This window comes from Malaclemys terrapin, chromosome 4 (assembly GCF_027887155.1).
Source record: "Malaclemys terrapin pileata isolate rMalTer1 chromosome 4, rMalTer1.hap1, whole genome shotgun sequence".
NCBI classification, from domain to species: domain Eukaryota; kingdom Metazoa; phylum Chordata; order Testudines; family Emydidae; genus Malaclemys; species Malaclemys terrapin.
The window spans coordinates 141,831,306-141,846,242 of NC_071508.1; the positions used below are offsets into that span (position 1 = coordinate 141,831,306).

Consider the following 14,937-nt stretch of genomic DNA (forward strand, 5'->3'; position numbering starts at 1 on the left):
TTGCGAAGTGCTCAATGGCGTACAAGATACAAAGTTAGTCCCTGTCCCTTGAGAAACCCATTTGCAATGACTGATGAGCTCAGAGAAGAAACACTTACTGGGGGTTCTGGAGCCAACTAGTTAGTACAAGCTCTAAGATACTATCTATCTTAGGTATCCATCACCTTATCTGAGTACTAGGCTACCACGGGTTTAGCACAGGGTGGGCCAACATATCACTGCAGGAGGATGAGGTGTCCACGGCTGACCTGTGGTCTAGAAGAGTCTCCCGAAAGCTTATGCCCAAATAAATCTGTTAGTCTTTAAGGTGCCACCAGACTCCTTGTTGTTCTTGTAGATACAGACTAACACGGCTACCTCCTGATACTTGACTTCCTGCACTGTACCTTTGCCTGCCACATCAATTTAAAAGGTAAATTTTCCTCCTGCACTTGCTCTTTTTATCTAGCTGCTTTGAACAGCAACAGAGTTCCTAACCATTTACAAGCAATGCACAAATGCTATGCATACTTTACCTTTGGAAGATCTTCTGATAGAGATGTTAGTCTGTCATTTGCTTGTGCTGTTTGAGGAGCAGGGTTTAAGAGTGGCTGAGACTCCAATTCAGCCATGCTCATTGGACCATGACTAACATCTGCAGCATCTCCAAGAAGTTCTGCTGAGATTATAAAACATAAACAAACCTTAATGGGGAAAAAGAATCCCTGATAAGTCCAAATTAGATCCACAGTCTCCCAACTACCTCATGTTTGTACCTAGGCTCATCAATGAGACATTCCATAATGAAGTGAATGATTCTCTCTCTACCCACTCATGTTTTCAGTAGAGCTCAGATTAACAAGGTGGTGGCTCTTTTTATTTCTTTGTGTATGTACCAACATCAGAGCTCTCTGTACAGTGTGGTGGGGTAATGAGGGTTTTTTTAAGTTGTTCAATGTGAGGTTTTTTAAATTGGTATTTAGAACTCACCAGGCTTTCCATCAGTATAAAATAATTTTAAAGTTGGTAACATTTTAGGCAGAAGCTAATTAACAATACCCTTTTAATTTTCCTTGATGAAAGGAGAAAGAAAAAATCTCAATGGAAGTGAGGGAAACAGTTTTATGATCTGTAGTTTTCTAACTTGGGTAGACCTTAATGGTGGCTCCTGAGGGGTTACAGTTCATCATGTCACTATGTACTTAATGAGCTTTATTCCTCTTAATGGAATGAGAGATTGGAAAGGCTTCTTCATTAAAGTGTTTCATTTTACTGTGTGAATAAATATAAACCTATGAACAGTAATTGAAAAAAAAAAAAAAAAAAAAAAAGTAATTTGCTATGTAATCCATACAGTTTATCACACTTGTGCAGCCTGCATGTACATTAAGCATCTTTATGAAAAGTATGCTTACAGTGCATGAACTAACTTTGTAGACCACAGTTATCTCACCAAAACTCAAACACTAGTCCGAAACCTAATTAGTGTAAAATATTGCGCTTGGGCTGAGACTTTGTATGACATATTTCAGCCTGTGGCTAATTTTTATAGCCAAATTATTAAGCACTGAATACAGAGATATATAATGATAGACCTTTATTTTACGGTGAGTCAAGTAGGCAACACTATAATTTCTAAGCTCTTGGAACAGACATCAAGTTTCTATTATACGAATAAAATCAGGTCACAAGACTGAAGATATATTTCTAAGGCCTACAGTAATCTAAGATAGATCAGTAACAAGCAAGTGACTCATTTTGATGTACAAGTTCAATACCTATTGTAAGAGGATATGATTGACAATTCACGGCTTTCAGTATGCACATGTAGAGTTACGCATGGAAATAGATGACCCTTTACAGCCAGGTGATGTAATGGTTATTTAGTTTTACTGTTAAATATAACTCTTGTAGACTACACCACAGGCGCTGAGACTGTAAGAAAAATGGCACTTAACCCTAGCTGTTGACAGACTGATGGATGGATCCATTCACACAACACATTAGGTATACTGAGGAATTAGCTGAAAAATGGCAACAATTCAAAGGTGATCATCAATAGTTCCATTTTTTTCCTGGAAGAGATTATTTTAACTTGTGCTGTCTTTGGTTGCACTGCCAAAGCTATTAGGAAACAAGATCTTTTATTTCTCCTTAGTACTAAAATACTGTTTAAGTCAGAAGTAGGCCGCAGCTTTCCTAGAAGGTTATTTTCTTAGCAATGCTCTCTGAATAGCTTTGCTCAATGTTCAGTGGCGGTCAAAATGCAAACAGAAAGTTACAATGTATTAAAGGGATGTAAAAATAACACTGGAAATATTATCTAAAACAATAGTACATCCCCATTTGGAATGGCGTCCACTTTAATCAAAAATGACGTAGCAGAAATAGAAGTGATTCAGAGACAGACAACAAAATGGCTGCCTTAAAGGATCAATTTATCCTAGAGAACACCAATTCAAACCTGGTCCAAGTCAACAATGACCAAAAGCTCTTAGCTGAGAGTGATTACATGAAATGTGTCAATTGAGTTGGCATCTCTGTCCATTTCCTATTGGACAAATGTCCACAATACAAAAAGTCATGATCCCAAAAAGCAACAGTTGCTCCTCTCCTGACAGCCTCAGAGGTGTCAAAGTTTAAAATCAATATGTAAACTGAATTACCTTCTCATCTCTAGAGTTACTGGTCTTGTCTACACCCAAGCTTGCACTAGTACAACTACACTGATTTAGCTGAATCAGTGCAAAGTTGTGTGTAGACACTCTTATTTTGGTTTCAGAATGTCAGTTTAGCCTAATCTGGTTTTAAGCCAAACCAAAATAAACCAGACTTGACTGAAATAGGAATGTCTATGCGCAAACTTGCCCCAATTTAAATCAGTTTAAAAAAATGCAACTTAAGTTAAACCTGTGCAAGCTTACGTAGAGCCAAGGTGAAGAAGGATGGCCAGTGGCTAGGGTGCTAGTTTGGGACTACAGAGATTTGGGCTCAATTCCCAGCTCTGCCACACTTCCTGCATGACCTTGGGCAAGCCCCTTTGGCTCTGATCCTCAGCTCCACATCTGCAAAACATCTGGGAATGACAGAACAGCACTATCTCACAGGAATATTTGAGGATACAATACATTAAAGACTGCAAGGTGCTCAGGTACGATGGTGATGGAGGCAATACAAGTACCAAAAAGAGAGAGGGGGCAAGCAGCATGTAAAAGCTTGCACTGCCAGTACTATACCAGTTTTAAGGACTTTAGCTTCAAGGACTGTTTGTTAATCTAGCATTTACGGTAATTAAATTCACCCGTAAAGAACAGAAGACACGTGACAACTAGGTTTTGTGTAAGTAAAGGACCATTTGGCACTATTCTATTTAATACTGCGTAATCCTTTAGTGAATGCCACATGTCACCAACAAGATTGAAGATGCTGCTTGAGACATGCCAAAACATTCAAACTCCACCCTGCTAAACTGGGAAAGACACAATCCAGATTGAGGTAAAGAGAGGTGCCTTGGTTTTTAGTTACTGGAGATGGAAAAACTGGAAGCCTGATGGAATCAGTTAAGGCCATTGCCAGCATAAACGGAAAACAGACTTATAACAATTCATAAGGAACAACTAGATCACTAACTTCCTTCCATCTAACCCCTCCTCCTATGAAAGATTTCAGAGAGGAGAATATGGGCTTATTTTCTCCCAGTAGGAGATGTGGGGGGAACAGCAAGTGCAGCTTAACTAGAAAAATGACCAACTATTGGCAACAAATATCAAGAACCCTCCTCCCTTCAATAGGTTTGAAAATGTTTTAGCCACTAATGTGGGAAAAGGCAGTTTTCAACACCTAGCAGAGACAGTATGCAAGACCCTTCATCATACCAGGTGGTGTTCAACACCATGTTCCAAAAAAAATGTGCTCAACACAGTTCCAGTCTGTCCGCACTACATTCGGACACATTTTCCATTCCATCATGGTCTCCAGTAGATAATACTGAGGAAAGATCATGTTCTAGCTTATACCTGTAACCCTGTCACATTCTCCTGGTGATGGTACACGGTGGGGTCTCTGTTCAGTAACCAGGCCAGTCACCTGGTCTGTATAAACTGAATGTCCCATTACAATACTTTCTGCTGCTCTAGTCAGTCTAGGTCTTTGGCCTTCACTAAGTTCTCCAACACTATTATCAGAATCCTAGAGAAAACAGAGAAACACATTCAATGAATCACAACAGCTCTCTTTCAAACTATGTAATACTGTTTAAATACAATATTCTTTAACATACATGTACATAGCTTTATACTACCTATGATGTAAAGAAGACTGCAACCTGAAAGACTGACACGTGACTGCCATAAACTTCTTGCCCTTTCAAAATGGCCAGACAAAGCATGGCCAGACATTTCTGGAATACTTCTAAATGTTCACATAGTGGAGACTGGTATATATGATGTTACGTACAGCAGAAAAATTGATTATAAATGGAAGAGAATTTTAAGTACTTAGAAGCCTGGAGTAGAACCAGCATTCTTCACAGAAGAATTTCCTTCTAGGGCAAGAGGTTGGATAAAACTTTTCTTTTTTCCATAAGCAAAAGAAATTTCAGATTTTTTACCTTCTTTGTATCATAAAATATCATTTCAGAATGCCTAGTATTTTTGCTTTAATTCCAAATAGCAATGAAAAGGAAATAAGATACCTCAGAGTGGTAAATTACTTCTTGTAAAGCAACTGGTGCCTGATTTAGTTTAGCAAAAAGAGAGAGAACTGGATCTCTGTGGTATCCCCTATGGGGTCTTCTCATGACCTGCCCTTCACTGGGAGGATCGTAATCCTAAAACAAAATTAAAAAATGTTTTAGTAGTCAGAGCATCCTTAGTGTAGAGTTAACTGTACATTATTTTTATAAAACGTCTCCATCTTTTACTACAGTTACCAATATTAAAAACTTTTGTAATAAAAGTACTAACATTTCATAACAGGGAGACTGGCAGCAAAGCTTCCTCTCTTTAGCAAAAGAAGGGCACAATCAATATATTAAGAATTTTGATACACAAGACCTTAACAGTTTGAGACAGAAAAGACCTATTAGACCATAAAATCCTATCCCCCAGCAAATGCATAATATAGCCCAGATGCAGAATCTGGTATTGAAATTATTAATAAAGCTAATGTTAAAATTATATAATACATAGGTTAAGAAAAGAGTGTCTGTACATCTGCGTATAGTGCTTAAATTATCCAAAAGTACAAAGGTTGATTTAAAATACACAGAGAACATAGTCAGCAATAACCCAAATAGGATTAATAAATATAACAATACAGTTTAGATATTAGCATCCAAATATTTGACTACACTTGTTCTTAGCCAAAATGCTAAGAATGCAAAAATATACATTCAGATTCCTGACTCATTAATCTTCAGTAATTTCATGTGGATGAACACTGACATGAAAATATTTCTATTGTTTGTTTTTTTGTTCACCCAAGGCTTAAGAGGAAGACTGTCTCCATACAAACTCTTCATTCCCAGCAGAGCAGAGTAGACACGGGTAATAGAATTTCAAGCAAATTTTTACTAACCACTCCTTGCAGGTAGGTGACTGGATATTTAGCCAGCTACATGAAACTGGCAGGACTGATAAGCCAATGTTGCCTTTACTACGGAGAACCTGGGGTGGTGGAACACCAACACAGGAAGACCATGCAGCCAGCCAGAAACAGATAGCCCTTTTCACTGAAATAGCTAACCTGCTAGTAATTGGTTTTTTTGCTCAGGATAATGAGTGCAATTGGAGGGGTATGCCCTCACACATAGGCTGCTCATCAAGAGGTACTTGCTTCCACTCCCTTAAAGAATTTTTTTTTTTTGGCTTGAATGTAATAGTACAACAGTACACATTACTAGTCTATATTCCAAGATCTTCCTTCTACAAGCCATCACACAGTCATAGAGGGAAAGTCCTAGGGTTTTCTGGAGAAAATGTTTAAAAAATTGTCAGCTTTTTGGCTTGGAAAGTTTACAAGCCAATGGACTAAGGCAAGGGGCAGCCAAGCTGAGGCAGAAGTCAGCTAAAGCATCTTAAAACTTCACTAATACATGTAAGAATTTAAACCTACAAGAAATTAAAAGGTGCCTCAAAACTGAAGCAGTTTAGCATAGATTCATAGATTCTAGGACTGGAAGGGACCTCGAGAGGTCATCGAGTCCAGTCCCCTGCCCTCATGGCAGGACCAAATACTGTCTAGACCATCCCTGATAGACATTTATCTAACCTACTCTTAAATCTCCAGAAATGGAGATTCCACAATCTCCCTAGGCAGTTTATTCCAGTGTTTAACCATCCTGACAGTTAGGAACTTTTTCCTAATGTCCAACCTAAACCTCCCTTGCTGCAGTTTAAGCCCATTGCTTCTTGTTCTATCCTTAGAGGCTAAGGTGAACAAGTTTTCTCCCTCCTCCTTATGACACCCTTTTAGATACCTGAAAACTGCTATCATGTCCCCTCTCAGTCTTCTCTTTTCCAAACTAAACAAACCCAGTTCTTTCAGCCTTCCTTCATAGGTCATGTTCTCAAGACCTTTAATCATTCTTGTTGCTCTTCTCTGGACCCTTTCCAATTTCTCCACATCTTTCTTGAAATCCGGTGCTCAGAACTGGACACAATACTCCAGCTGAGGCCTAATAAGTGCAGAGTAGAGCAGAAGAATGACTTCTCGTGTCTTGCTCACAACACACCTGTTAATACATCCCAGAATCATGTTTGCTTTTTTTTGCAACAGCATCACACTGACTGATATTTAGCTTGTGGTCCACTATAACCCCTAGATCCCTTTCTGCTGTATTCCTTCCTAGACAGTCTCTTCCCATTCTGTATGTGTGAAATGGATTTTTCCTTCCTAAGTGGAGCACTTTGCGTTTGTCTTTGTTAAACTTCATCCTGTTTACCTCAGACCACTTCTCCAATTTGTCCAGATCATTTTGAATTATGACCCTGTCCTCCAAAGCAGTTGCAATCCCTCCCAGTTTGGTATCATCTGCAAACTTAATAAGCGTCCTTTCTATGCCAATATCTAAGTCGTTAATGAAGATATTGAACAGAGCCAGTCCCAATGCACCGAATGTTCTAGACAGTTTAGCTTTAAGATGTCTCAACCCTCCAAAATACAGATGCAGTGAAATGTAGCCTTTGGACGTTCACAACTTTAGGTCTACTAGACAGATTTTCTTCAAACTTGACTTTTTATGCCTGAAAGAGACTTAAGTCATAGCACAAAACAACTTTGAAGTTTCTAGTTTCAGAAATGTGAGGTATGAGTATGTAAAACGTTTTACTGGAACGTGTGACATACAAGAAAGAAAGAAAGAAAGAACCTGTCTCTGCAGAACCAGTCTTGGGAGTGCACCACCTGGTGATGCAAATCCTAGAAATATCCAAAGAACAGCGATCACAGGGGCTGTGCACATCTTCCCTTATGGATATGAACATTTAGTTCACAAGGAAGATTTTAATCATCAGGCAAGTGTTCCAGGATGGGAAGACTTCAATCCCAAGTGTGAAAAATTGTACCTGGTCTTCACTATCAGACTGAACAATTAGATTCTCTTTCTCACACACGCACCCTTCCACCCCGCACTCCCAACAAATTACAAACTATATAATAAATATGAACAGATTAAAAATATGGAGCACAGAAGTGAGCCTAAAGAAAGGAACTGAGATCAGAGTGACAGTACATGCAGACAGATCCCCAGGAGTCACTGTTTTCTGAATGCTTCTGGGACTTGTGCTCAGATGTATTAAAAAACTTGCTGTGCTCTTTTTTCTTTTCTTTTTTAAAAGAAGAGTGTAATAAATTATTAGGGGTGACCTGTAACAGAAATAGGAATTGTGCCAGAAAACTCACTTCTAAAACATGTTTCTACTCAGAAAAGATAAAGGCAAACTCTTCCATTCTTTAAGTACGAAACTCCTTTTAAATAAATATTTTAACTAGAATCAAAAGTGAGTAAAATAAACTTTTTTCATTTTAGTAAGTTACATGTGATGAGAAGTATCATATGACAGGGGGAATAATAATGCTTTGCCATTTTGCTTAATATATCATTTAACTGGAAAAAAATGAAATTTGGGTAAATAATACTGTATTTCATATAAGTTGTTTGAGTGCTATGTATGTATTACAGATTAGATGAAATGTTTGAGTAATTCCACTTTTAATCCAACTATGAAAATCTTCCAAGCAAGGCAGTAGGAAAAGAGATCTCTTAAAAGGACTCTCTAAAATATAGTGGGTGCTATTCATGTGTAACTGCCTTATGAATTAATTTGTATGAACTGTATATTTTCTCTTTGGAAGTTTGAATTCTCTTCAATATTTTATAGCTCAGCAGTCCATTTCTTTCATGAAGTTTAAATAAGTGGATAAGTTTATCAGAGAACATCTTATCTAATAAACTTCTCCAGCTAAGGTACTATGCTAAATTCAATTTCCTACTCAACTATTTCCTTACCATTTCATTTGCATCGTGTAGCGTGCTAGTTAAACTTTCACTGAGGTTTGGAAGAGACAGTCCTCCTTCTGCTAACGCTGAAAATAAAAATTGTGGGTTTTTTTAAAGTTACAAGCAGAAAATATCCATTTTTATGACACGCAAGTTAATGCCATATTTTTCCTTGTTTGCAGCATAATGCTGTAATAAGGTTACAAATTTCTATCTATCAAATGTCTCTCACTCATAAGAACAGATTTTTAGTCAACAACAAAAACATTCCGAGACTTTGGAAATGTAAAAAATGTGCCTTCATTACAACTTGTTCCTGGTACTTGTGCAAGACAGAATAATCCAGCATTTCAAAAACGCAGCCATACAGCCACTAGGGGCTTTTCGTGCGGCCAGAGCCTCCTGGGCAGTGATTATGGGGGCAAAGCCGTGTTAACAAACATAGAAATATCACTTTTCACAGAAACAGACTTACTAGCTAGCAAACCTAAAAAAAGAAAAGAAAAGAAAAAAGCAACAAAAAAGACAACAACACGCAAAGCACATCATTGTTTCTATTTTGTTTAGGTTCAGTTAAAAAAAGAGAGACAACTGTACATTATTTTTATTATTGATTCTGCAATAAAACCCTACATAAATAAATTACAATGATTTGGACACGTACATGCACATATTTATTTGTTTTCCTAATGTTAATTGAGTATTTTAGGAAAAATTGCCAGAATGGCCACCAGCAAGAGTTGGTGGCCACACTCTGAGGCCACCAAAAAATTTCTTGTGAGACCCCCTGGAATAAACTAAACAAGTTCTTACGTCAGTAAGATTAAGTTAATTAGTTTAATTATTTTCTTTCATTTATTTACAATTCATAAGCAAACACTTATTTCATTCTGAGATGAGAAAAAATGATGAAGTATCTTACATGTGCCCAGAAACTTGAACAGAAAGTTAAGGAGTACAGACACAGTACACTCTCACTGTAGGCTTACCAGAAAAAATATGCTCTCCTATTAAATGTTGAGAGTAACTTTCACATGAACAGCAAAGAAAAACATGTTTAAACCAACCCTAAACTAAACAGATTCTTGAAAGTTAAATTACCTCTTGCAGCCACCAACTGTCCATAGCTAAATAAGACCTCGCCTTCGGAGATAGGCTTGTCTGCAGTTTCTGTTTCCGTGAGAGTTAGGCTGCTTTCATGTGTTGATGGGCCAGAACTGGGAGTATGCACAGGAGATGGAACCCTTGGTTCACAAGCAAGTGACTCAAAGTGTCTAATTGGTTCAGGAGAAGGTAAAATCAACATCTCTGGTTCTTCATCTTTAGCCACCGACATTACCCTAAAAATGTAAGAAAATAGTTTGTTACTGCACCAAAATACACTGCACTAAATCTTAAACTCAACATTGTAAAGAAATTCTAATTTACAATGCTCTTATTAAAAGAAGGAGCACAGTATTTAATGGACTGATCTGAATAAAAAAATAACCTTAACAATGAGCTCTAATTATCTATCTAAAAATTTGCTTATTGTGTTTTGTCATAAAGAAGTTACTTCCATTAACATAGCAGCAAAAATAACTCCCCATTTGGTAAAACGATAACAAAAAAGCACTTCAACAGAGCAAAATCTGTTACTAGCAGTTGTGACAAGAACCGGCTTACTAAATATCTTGTCAAATACGATTACAAACAAGTATTGATAAAATCTGGAGGAGGTCCTGATTTTCTTATACCTGTTATATAAATCAGCCTTCTAGTCTATTTACTGAATTGTTTATCCCAACACTTCATGATATATACATACAGTATGTCCCTAAAGTTATTTATTATACAGGAAAAAAAGGCAAAATTACTTGAAGAGAAATTAGATAATATATTGATTGTTATAACTCACACAGCTCTTGGATGGAGAGTTTCTTCATTCAAAGGACTGAGTTTTTCCTCATCCAGAGGAAGTTCAGCATCACCCCATGGATTTGGAGGTTTTGGGCTTCCCATTCTTGTTGCATCAGAGCCATGTTCTGATACAGGAGGGCTTGGAGTAGTTACTCTAGGTGGTGTATCAACTGGAGTAGCAGCAGGTGTGCCAATAGGAGTAGTGGCAGCTGGAATGTCAAATCCTACACATAAGAAATCAATCACAAAATTCAGACTGACAAGTAAAACAACAAGTAATCCTCAGGCAAGGTCAAGTTATTTTGTTTCATAAGACTTTCATATCTTACCTGAAAACATTCCAGTAGTTGTGGGGACTAAACTAATTTAAATAAATGGTTAGCATTTAGCAGGATTAGACAATTGCCTGCAGCTCCCATTGACTTCAATGTGATTTGTGGGTGCTCAGCACTTCTGAAAGCCAACCCAATCTAATTTGGATGCTTAAACATGGATTTAACAACATTAGGCATAGATAAAGACGCAAAAGGTCAGCCATTTCTCTGACATGGTGAGAGGAAAAGGGATGATGCCCAGAGACAATGCCAATGCAAATTCTGTCTGGTCAAGGCACAACTGATGCCCAATGGAAAACAAAAAAGCATATATTTTAAATAAATTAGCTCAAACCTTTTAAACTATGTGAGTTTCCACCTGCTCTCTCAGTGGAAACACAGACCCAACCGTGGTTATTCTCAGAGATAGTATCTTTGGGGGAGAAAATATTCCATGCCATAAATTAAAGTCAATAGATGTTAGTACACTTGTTCCATCTCATGTTTAAAGACCATTTTCAATACCTTTTTCTGTCATTTGTTCTTGTTCCCCAACATCTCCACCAATTTCTGTCACAGATGGAGAAGAAACTGGAGTTTTTACTGGAGTTGGTTCTTTTTCAGGAAGTGGGGTATGAGGTGGTGTAGCCAATGGAGTAGACACCACAGACTCCTGAAAAAAATAAAAGAAGAAAAAGACATATCATTGAAAATCCAGTAACACTGAGTGTTTTTTCCATTTAAATATCCTCCTAGGACTCTTCCTAGCAAGCAAGAGGACTTGAAAAACCTTATCTGAAGATAACTTGATCAGACTCCACAGTGTCAGAAGTCAGAAATCCTGGCTCAAGGTACAACAAGGTGCCTTCATTCAGTGATCAAATGTTTCAGTCAGCAGCCTGTTGGAATTAGTCATTCCTCTCTCCACCAAAAGAGGAAGCAAATTTGTCTCTACCAATAAATAACTCTGCTCTCCATGTAACCTTGTCTCTCCTAAGTTTGTTCAGAATTGCTGCCACCAGAGGACATAACTGAAGTTCTACACATCCTAAACAAGGCAAGTTTGGTCCTCCACACCCTCATCCATAAAGCACTCATGGAGATTGATAAATGTAGGATAACTCCCTTAAATATGGATAATCAAATCCCAATATTACTATTCCCCTCCTTCAGAGACCAATTTTATGTGCACAGCATTTTAAAAATAAATGTAGCAAACTGCAAAAGAACTCAAGTTTTGAAAAGTGAAATTGGTTTAAATCTTGTTACTGATTGGGACTTACTGTAACTAAGAAGCCACAACATGCTTGTTCTGATTCAGAATCGCTTTTCAATGTCTTCAGATTGCACATAACCAAAATCCAGGATTAAAAAAATAAATCTTAACACCTGCATAACCACAACTGGAAACGATAAAAAAATTCACTCTTACTGGCAAGACCGTTGTGCTTTGAAGAACATTTGCAGCAGCAACTGCTTTCTGAGCCTCCCTGTCACCCAGCATGACGGCAATAGTCTCAGTAAGAGCTTCATTCACAAAATGACTAATCATTTCTGAGTTCACTGGCACACCAGCACTGACAAAGAGCTGAAATCCTCCACCACCTGCTGCCTCAACTAAAAAAGAAAACACACAAAACCCAAATTCAAATTTTACTTCTTGATATGGAATGTATCATACTGCAAAGATATAACAATATGCTTAGCAATTTGCATCTTCAAAGAACTTTACATACATTAATGAACTCTCAAGCACTCGTGAGAAAGTATTATTCCTATTTTACAGATGAGGAAACTGAGGCAGATGACTTGTTGAAGGCCGCAGAGGGAGTCAGTATAAGGGCGGAGGTGAGACTGTGGGAGTCCCTATGTCTCTCTCTTATGTATGTTTATAAGACAGGCATTTATTTGATATGCCATTCTTCACAAGACAGATAAAGACAGTCACCCTTGTAGTCTAGCAAAAGTACAATGCGCAGCTGCACTTCGATTTGCATGGAAGGAGGTCTACCAGAATTTGTTTGCAAAGCTGGCCCATTTGTGGAATGTTCTTTATCAATTAATCAGGGTAATTTGCTTTTATTGGCCTGATGACCCCTTTCTTCACCTCCACATGTGCACAAACACACATCTTTTCTGTGCATTAGTTGAACAGTTTTGTACGTTTAACACCTCTTACAGCTTAGACAGTTAAAACTCCCTAACCAAGCTGTTAAAATATCTTTTAGCCCAAATTTGAGATGGATAGCCTTTGGTCCCATCTGCCTTCAGGCTGGAAAGCAACTGAGAACAACTACAATTCCTACTTACCAATGTCAGAGGTTACAGCCTCACTCTCTTCGCTCTCTGATGCGCTCACCCTGGGCACTCTTTCCTGCTGGACGGGGTACATCCCGCTAATAATTCGTGCCATTACTTCTTGTTCCACCCTGACAAAACAAAACTTTTGTATTTCTACCAGCAGGCTCTGAGACAGCCAAATTGACAGCATTCTCAATATATGGGGAAAACTTAATAAGACAAAGGGAAATAGTTAAAAAAAATACTTGTGTTGATTATGTATTTCTTGCTGCTATTTTATTACCTTCACCCTGACAGGAAACTCACCAGCTAATCAACCTATTTTCTAAAGTTTCCCTCCTTTCAATGATTTCATCCAGAATATCAGCTGGCTGTTGAGAAGCAGGAGCAGCTGGGGGAAATGGAGGGCCATTATATTTTGGAGAAACAACTTCAGTTTGTCTATTAAATTCCAGGATTGGTTCAGACAATTCTGGGATTCCATCCTCCGCCTCCTCCTGATCCTAATTACAATAAAAGCAAAGAGACAGCCTTAAGGATTTTTGCTTTATAAAATAGTTACAGTTGTGTTATACCATACTATGCACATGCTTTCCTTTAACCATTTTGCAGTTAATATACAATATTTCAAGACTACCAACCCATAAATCTGTGCAGTTATAGTGGTACAGAAGTTATTACATAAACAGGATTTGGGTCTCCTGCCTGTGGTGCATGAGGCAGGAAGATAAAGGATAACTGCAATACCTCAGAAATGTACTTGCAACATTTTAACTGAAGAAACAATGGGTGAGGTAGTATATTTTATTGGACCAAGCTCTGTTGGTGAAAGAGACAAGCTTTTGAGATTACACACAGCTCTTCTTTAGTTCTGGGAAAGGTACTCATAGTGTCACAGCTAAACACAAGGTGGAACAGACAAGGAGTAAACACATGTTGTAAGAGGCTAATTAAGATGAAGCAGGCAGTTCACCGCTCTACAGTCATAGGATAAAAGGAGGATTAACGGGTTACAGATTGTTGTAATGAGCCATAAATCCAATGTCTTTATTAAGTTCATGATTTTTAGTGTCTAAAAGAGTTATTAATTTTAAGTTCTTGTGTGTCTTCTGAATGGGTTGTGCGAGGTCAGATATGAAGTGATCATTTTGTGAAAAGTCGTCACCCAGGGGTGATCGGGTGTTTTTTTCTTTTATCATTTTTCTGTGCGAGTTCACTCGAGAGCATAGAGATTGTCTGGTTTCACCCCATAATTGTTATTAGGGTGGGACACTGACAGACCAGGTGCCAGCTCATGACAAGGCCACTAGGCCTCACTGAGCATTGACAAAAGCATAGCTGGGAACCAGTCTGGCTCACCTGTGTGTTAGTATTGTTAAAATAGATGTTAAGTTGATAAGAATGTGTATAGTGTTTAGACTTGATGAAACACCTGTAGGATGCTGCATGTATTGATCTAATTTATAAATTCTCTAGCCCGGGGTCAGCAACCTTTCAGAAGTGGTGTGCCAAGTCTTCATTTATTCACTCTGATTTAATGTTTCGTGTGCCAGCAATACATTTTAACGTTTTTAGAAGGTCTCTTTCTATAAGTCTATAATATAGAACTAAACTATTGTTGTATGTAAAGTAAATAAGTTTTTTAAAATGTTTAAGAAGCTTCATTTAAAATTAAATTAAAATGCAGAGCCCCCCGGACCGGTGGCCAGGACCCGGGCGGTGTGAGTGCCATTGAAAATCAGCTCACGTGCCGCCTTTGGCACATGTGCCATAGGTTGCCTATCCCTGCTCTAGCCCATGGTATAAAGTTACATTGGGTGTTTTCATTGAAAACCTCTGTAACTGTGTAACTCACCAGACAAGAAAGAAGCATTAATTAGTGTAAAGTGCTGGTCCTGCACACAGGAAGGTCCACGGAAACCAAATGATTGTGAAACATCAAAG

The 14,937-nt window shown here is 38.0% G+C and overlaps 1 protein-coding gene across 10 annotated transcripts in view; it reads right to left on the reverse strand.

Annotated features, from left to right (window-relative positions):
* The window catches only part of KIAA0586 (KIAA0586 ortholog), a 110,530-nt gene that overhangs the window by 30,512 nt on the left and 65,081 nt on the right, over window positions 1-14,937 (reverse strand). For 6 of the 10 annotated variants that reach the window (XM_054027960.1, XM_054027963.1, XM_054027964.1 and 3 more), the window contains 10 exons: window positions 13,300-13,496; window positions 13,003-13,121; window positions 12,125-12,309; window positions 11,218-11,365; window positions 10,377-10,602; window positions 9,581-9,819; window positions 8,489-8,565; window positions 4,673-4,807; window positions 3,996-4,167; window positions 516-658 (listed from right to left, as the gene is read on the reverse strand). In XM_054027960.1, coding sequence (XP_053883935.1) covers window positions 516-658; window positions 3,996-4,167; window positions 4,673-4,807; window positions 8,489-8,565; window positions 9,581-9,819; window positions 10,377-10,602; window positions 11,218-11,365; window positions 12,125-12,309; window positions 13,003-13,121; window positions 13,300-13,496 — 1,641 coding nt within the window. Of the gene's footprint in view, window positions 1-515; window positions 659-2,903; window positions 3,056-3,995; window positions 4,168-4,672; window positions 4,808-8,488; window positions 8,566-9,580; window positions 9,820-10,376; window positions 10,603-11,217; window positions 11,366-12,124; window positions 12,310-13,002; window positions 13,122-13,299; window positions 13,497-14,937 lie in introns of those variants that run through there. The other 4 variants (XM_054027966.1, XM_054027962.1, XR_008444890.1 and 1 more) reach the window with 3 other exon arrangements.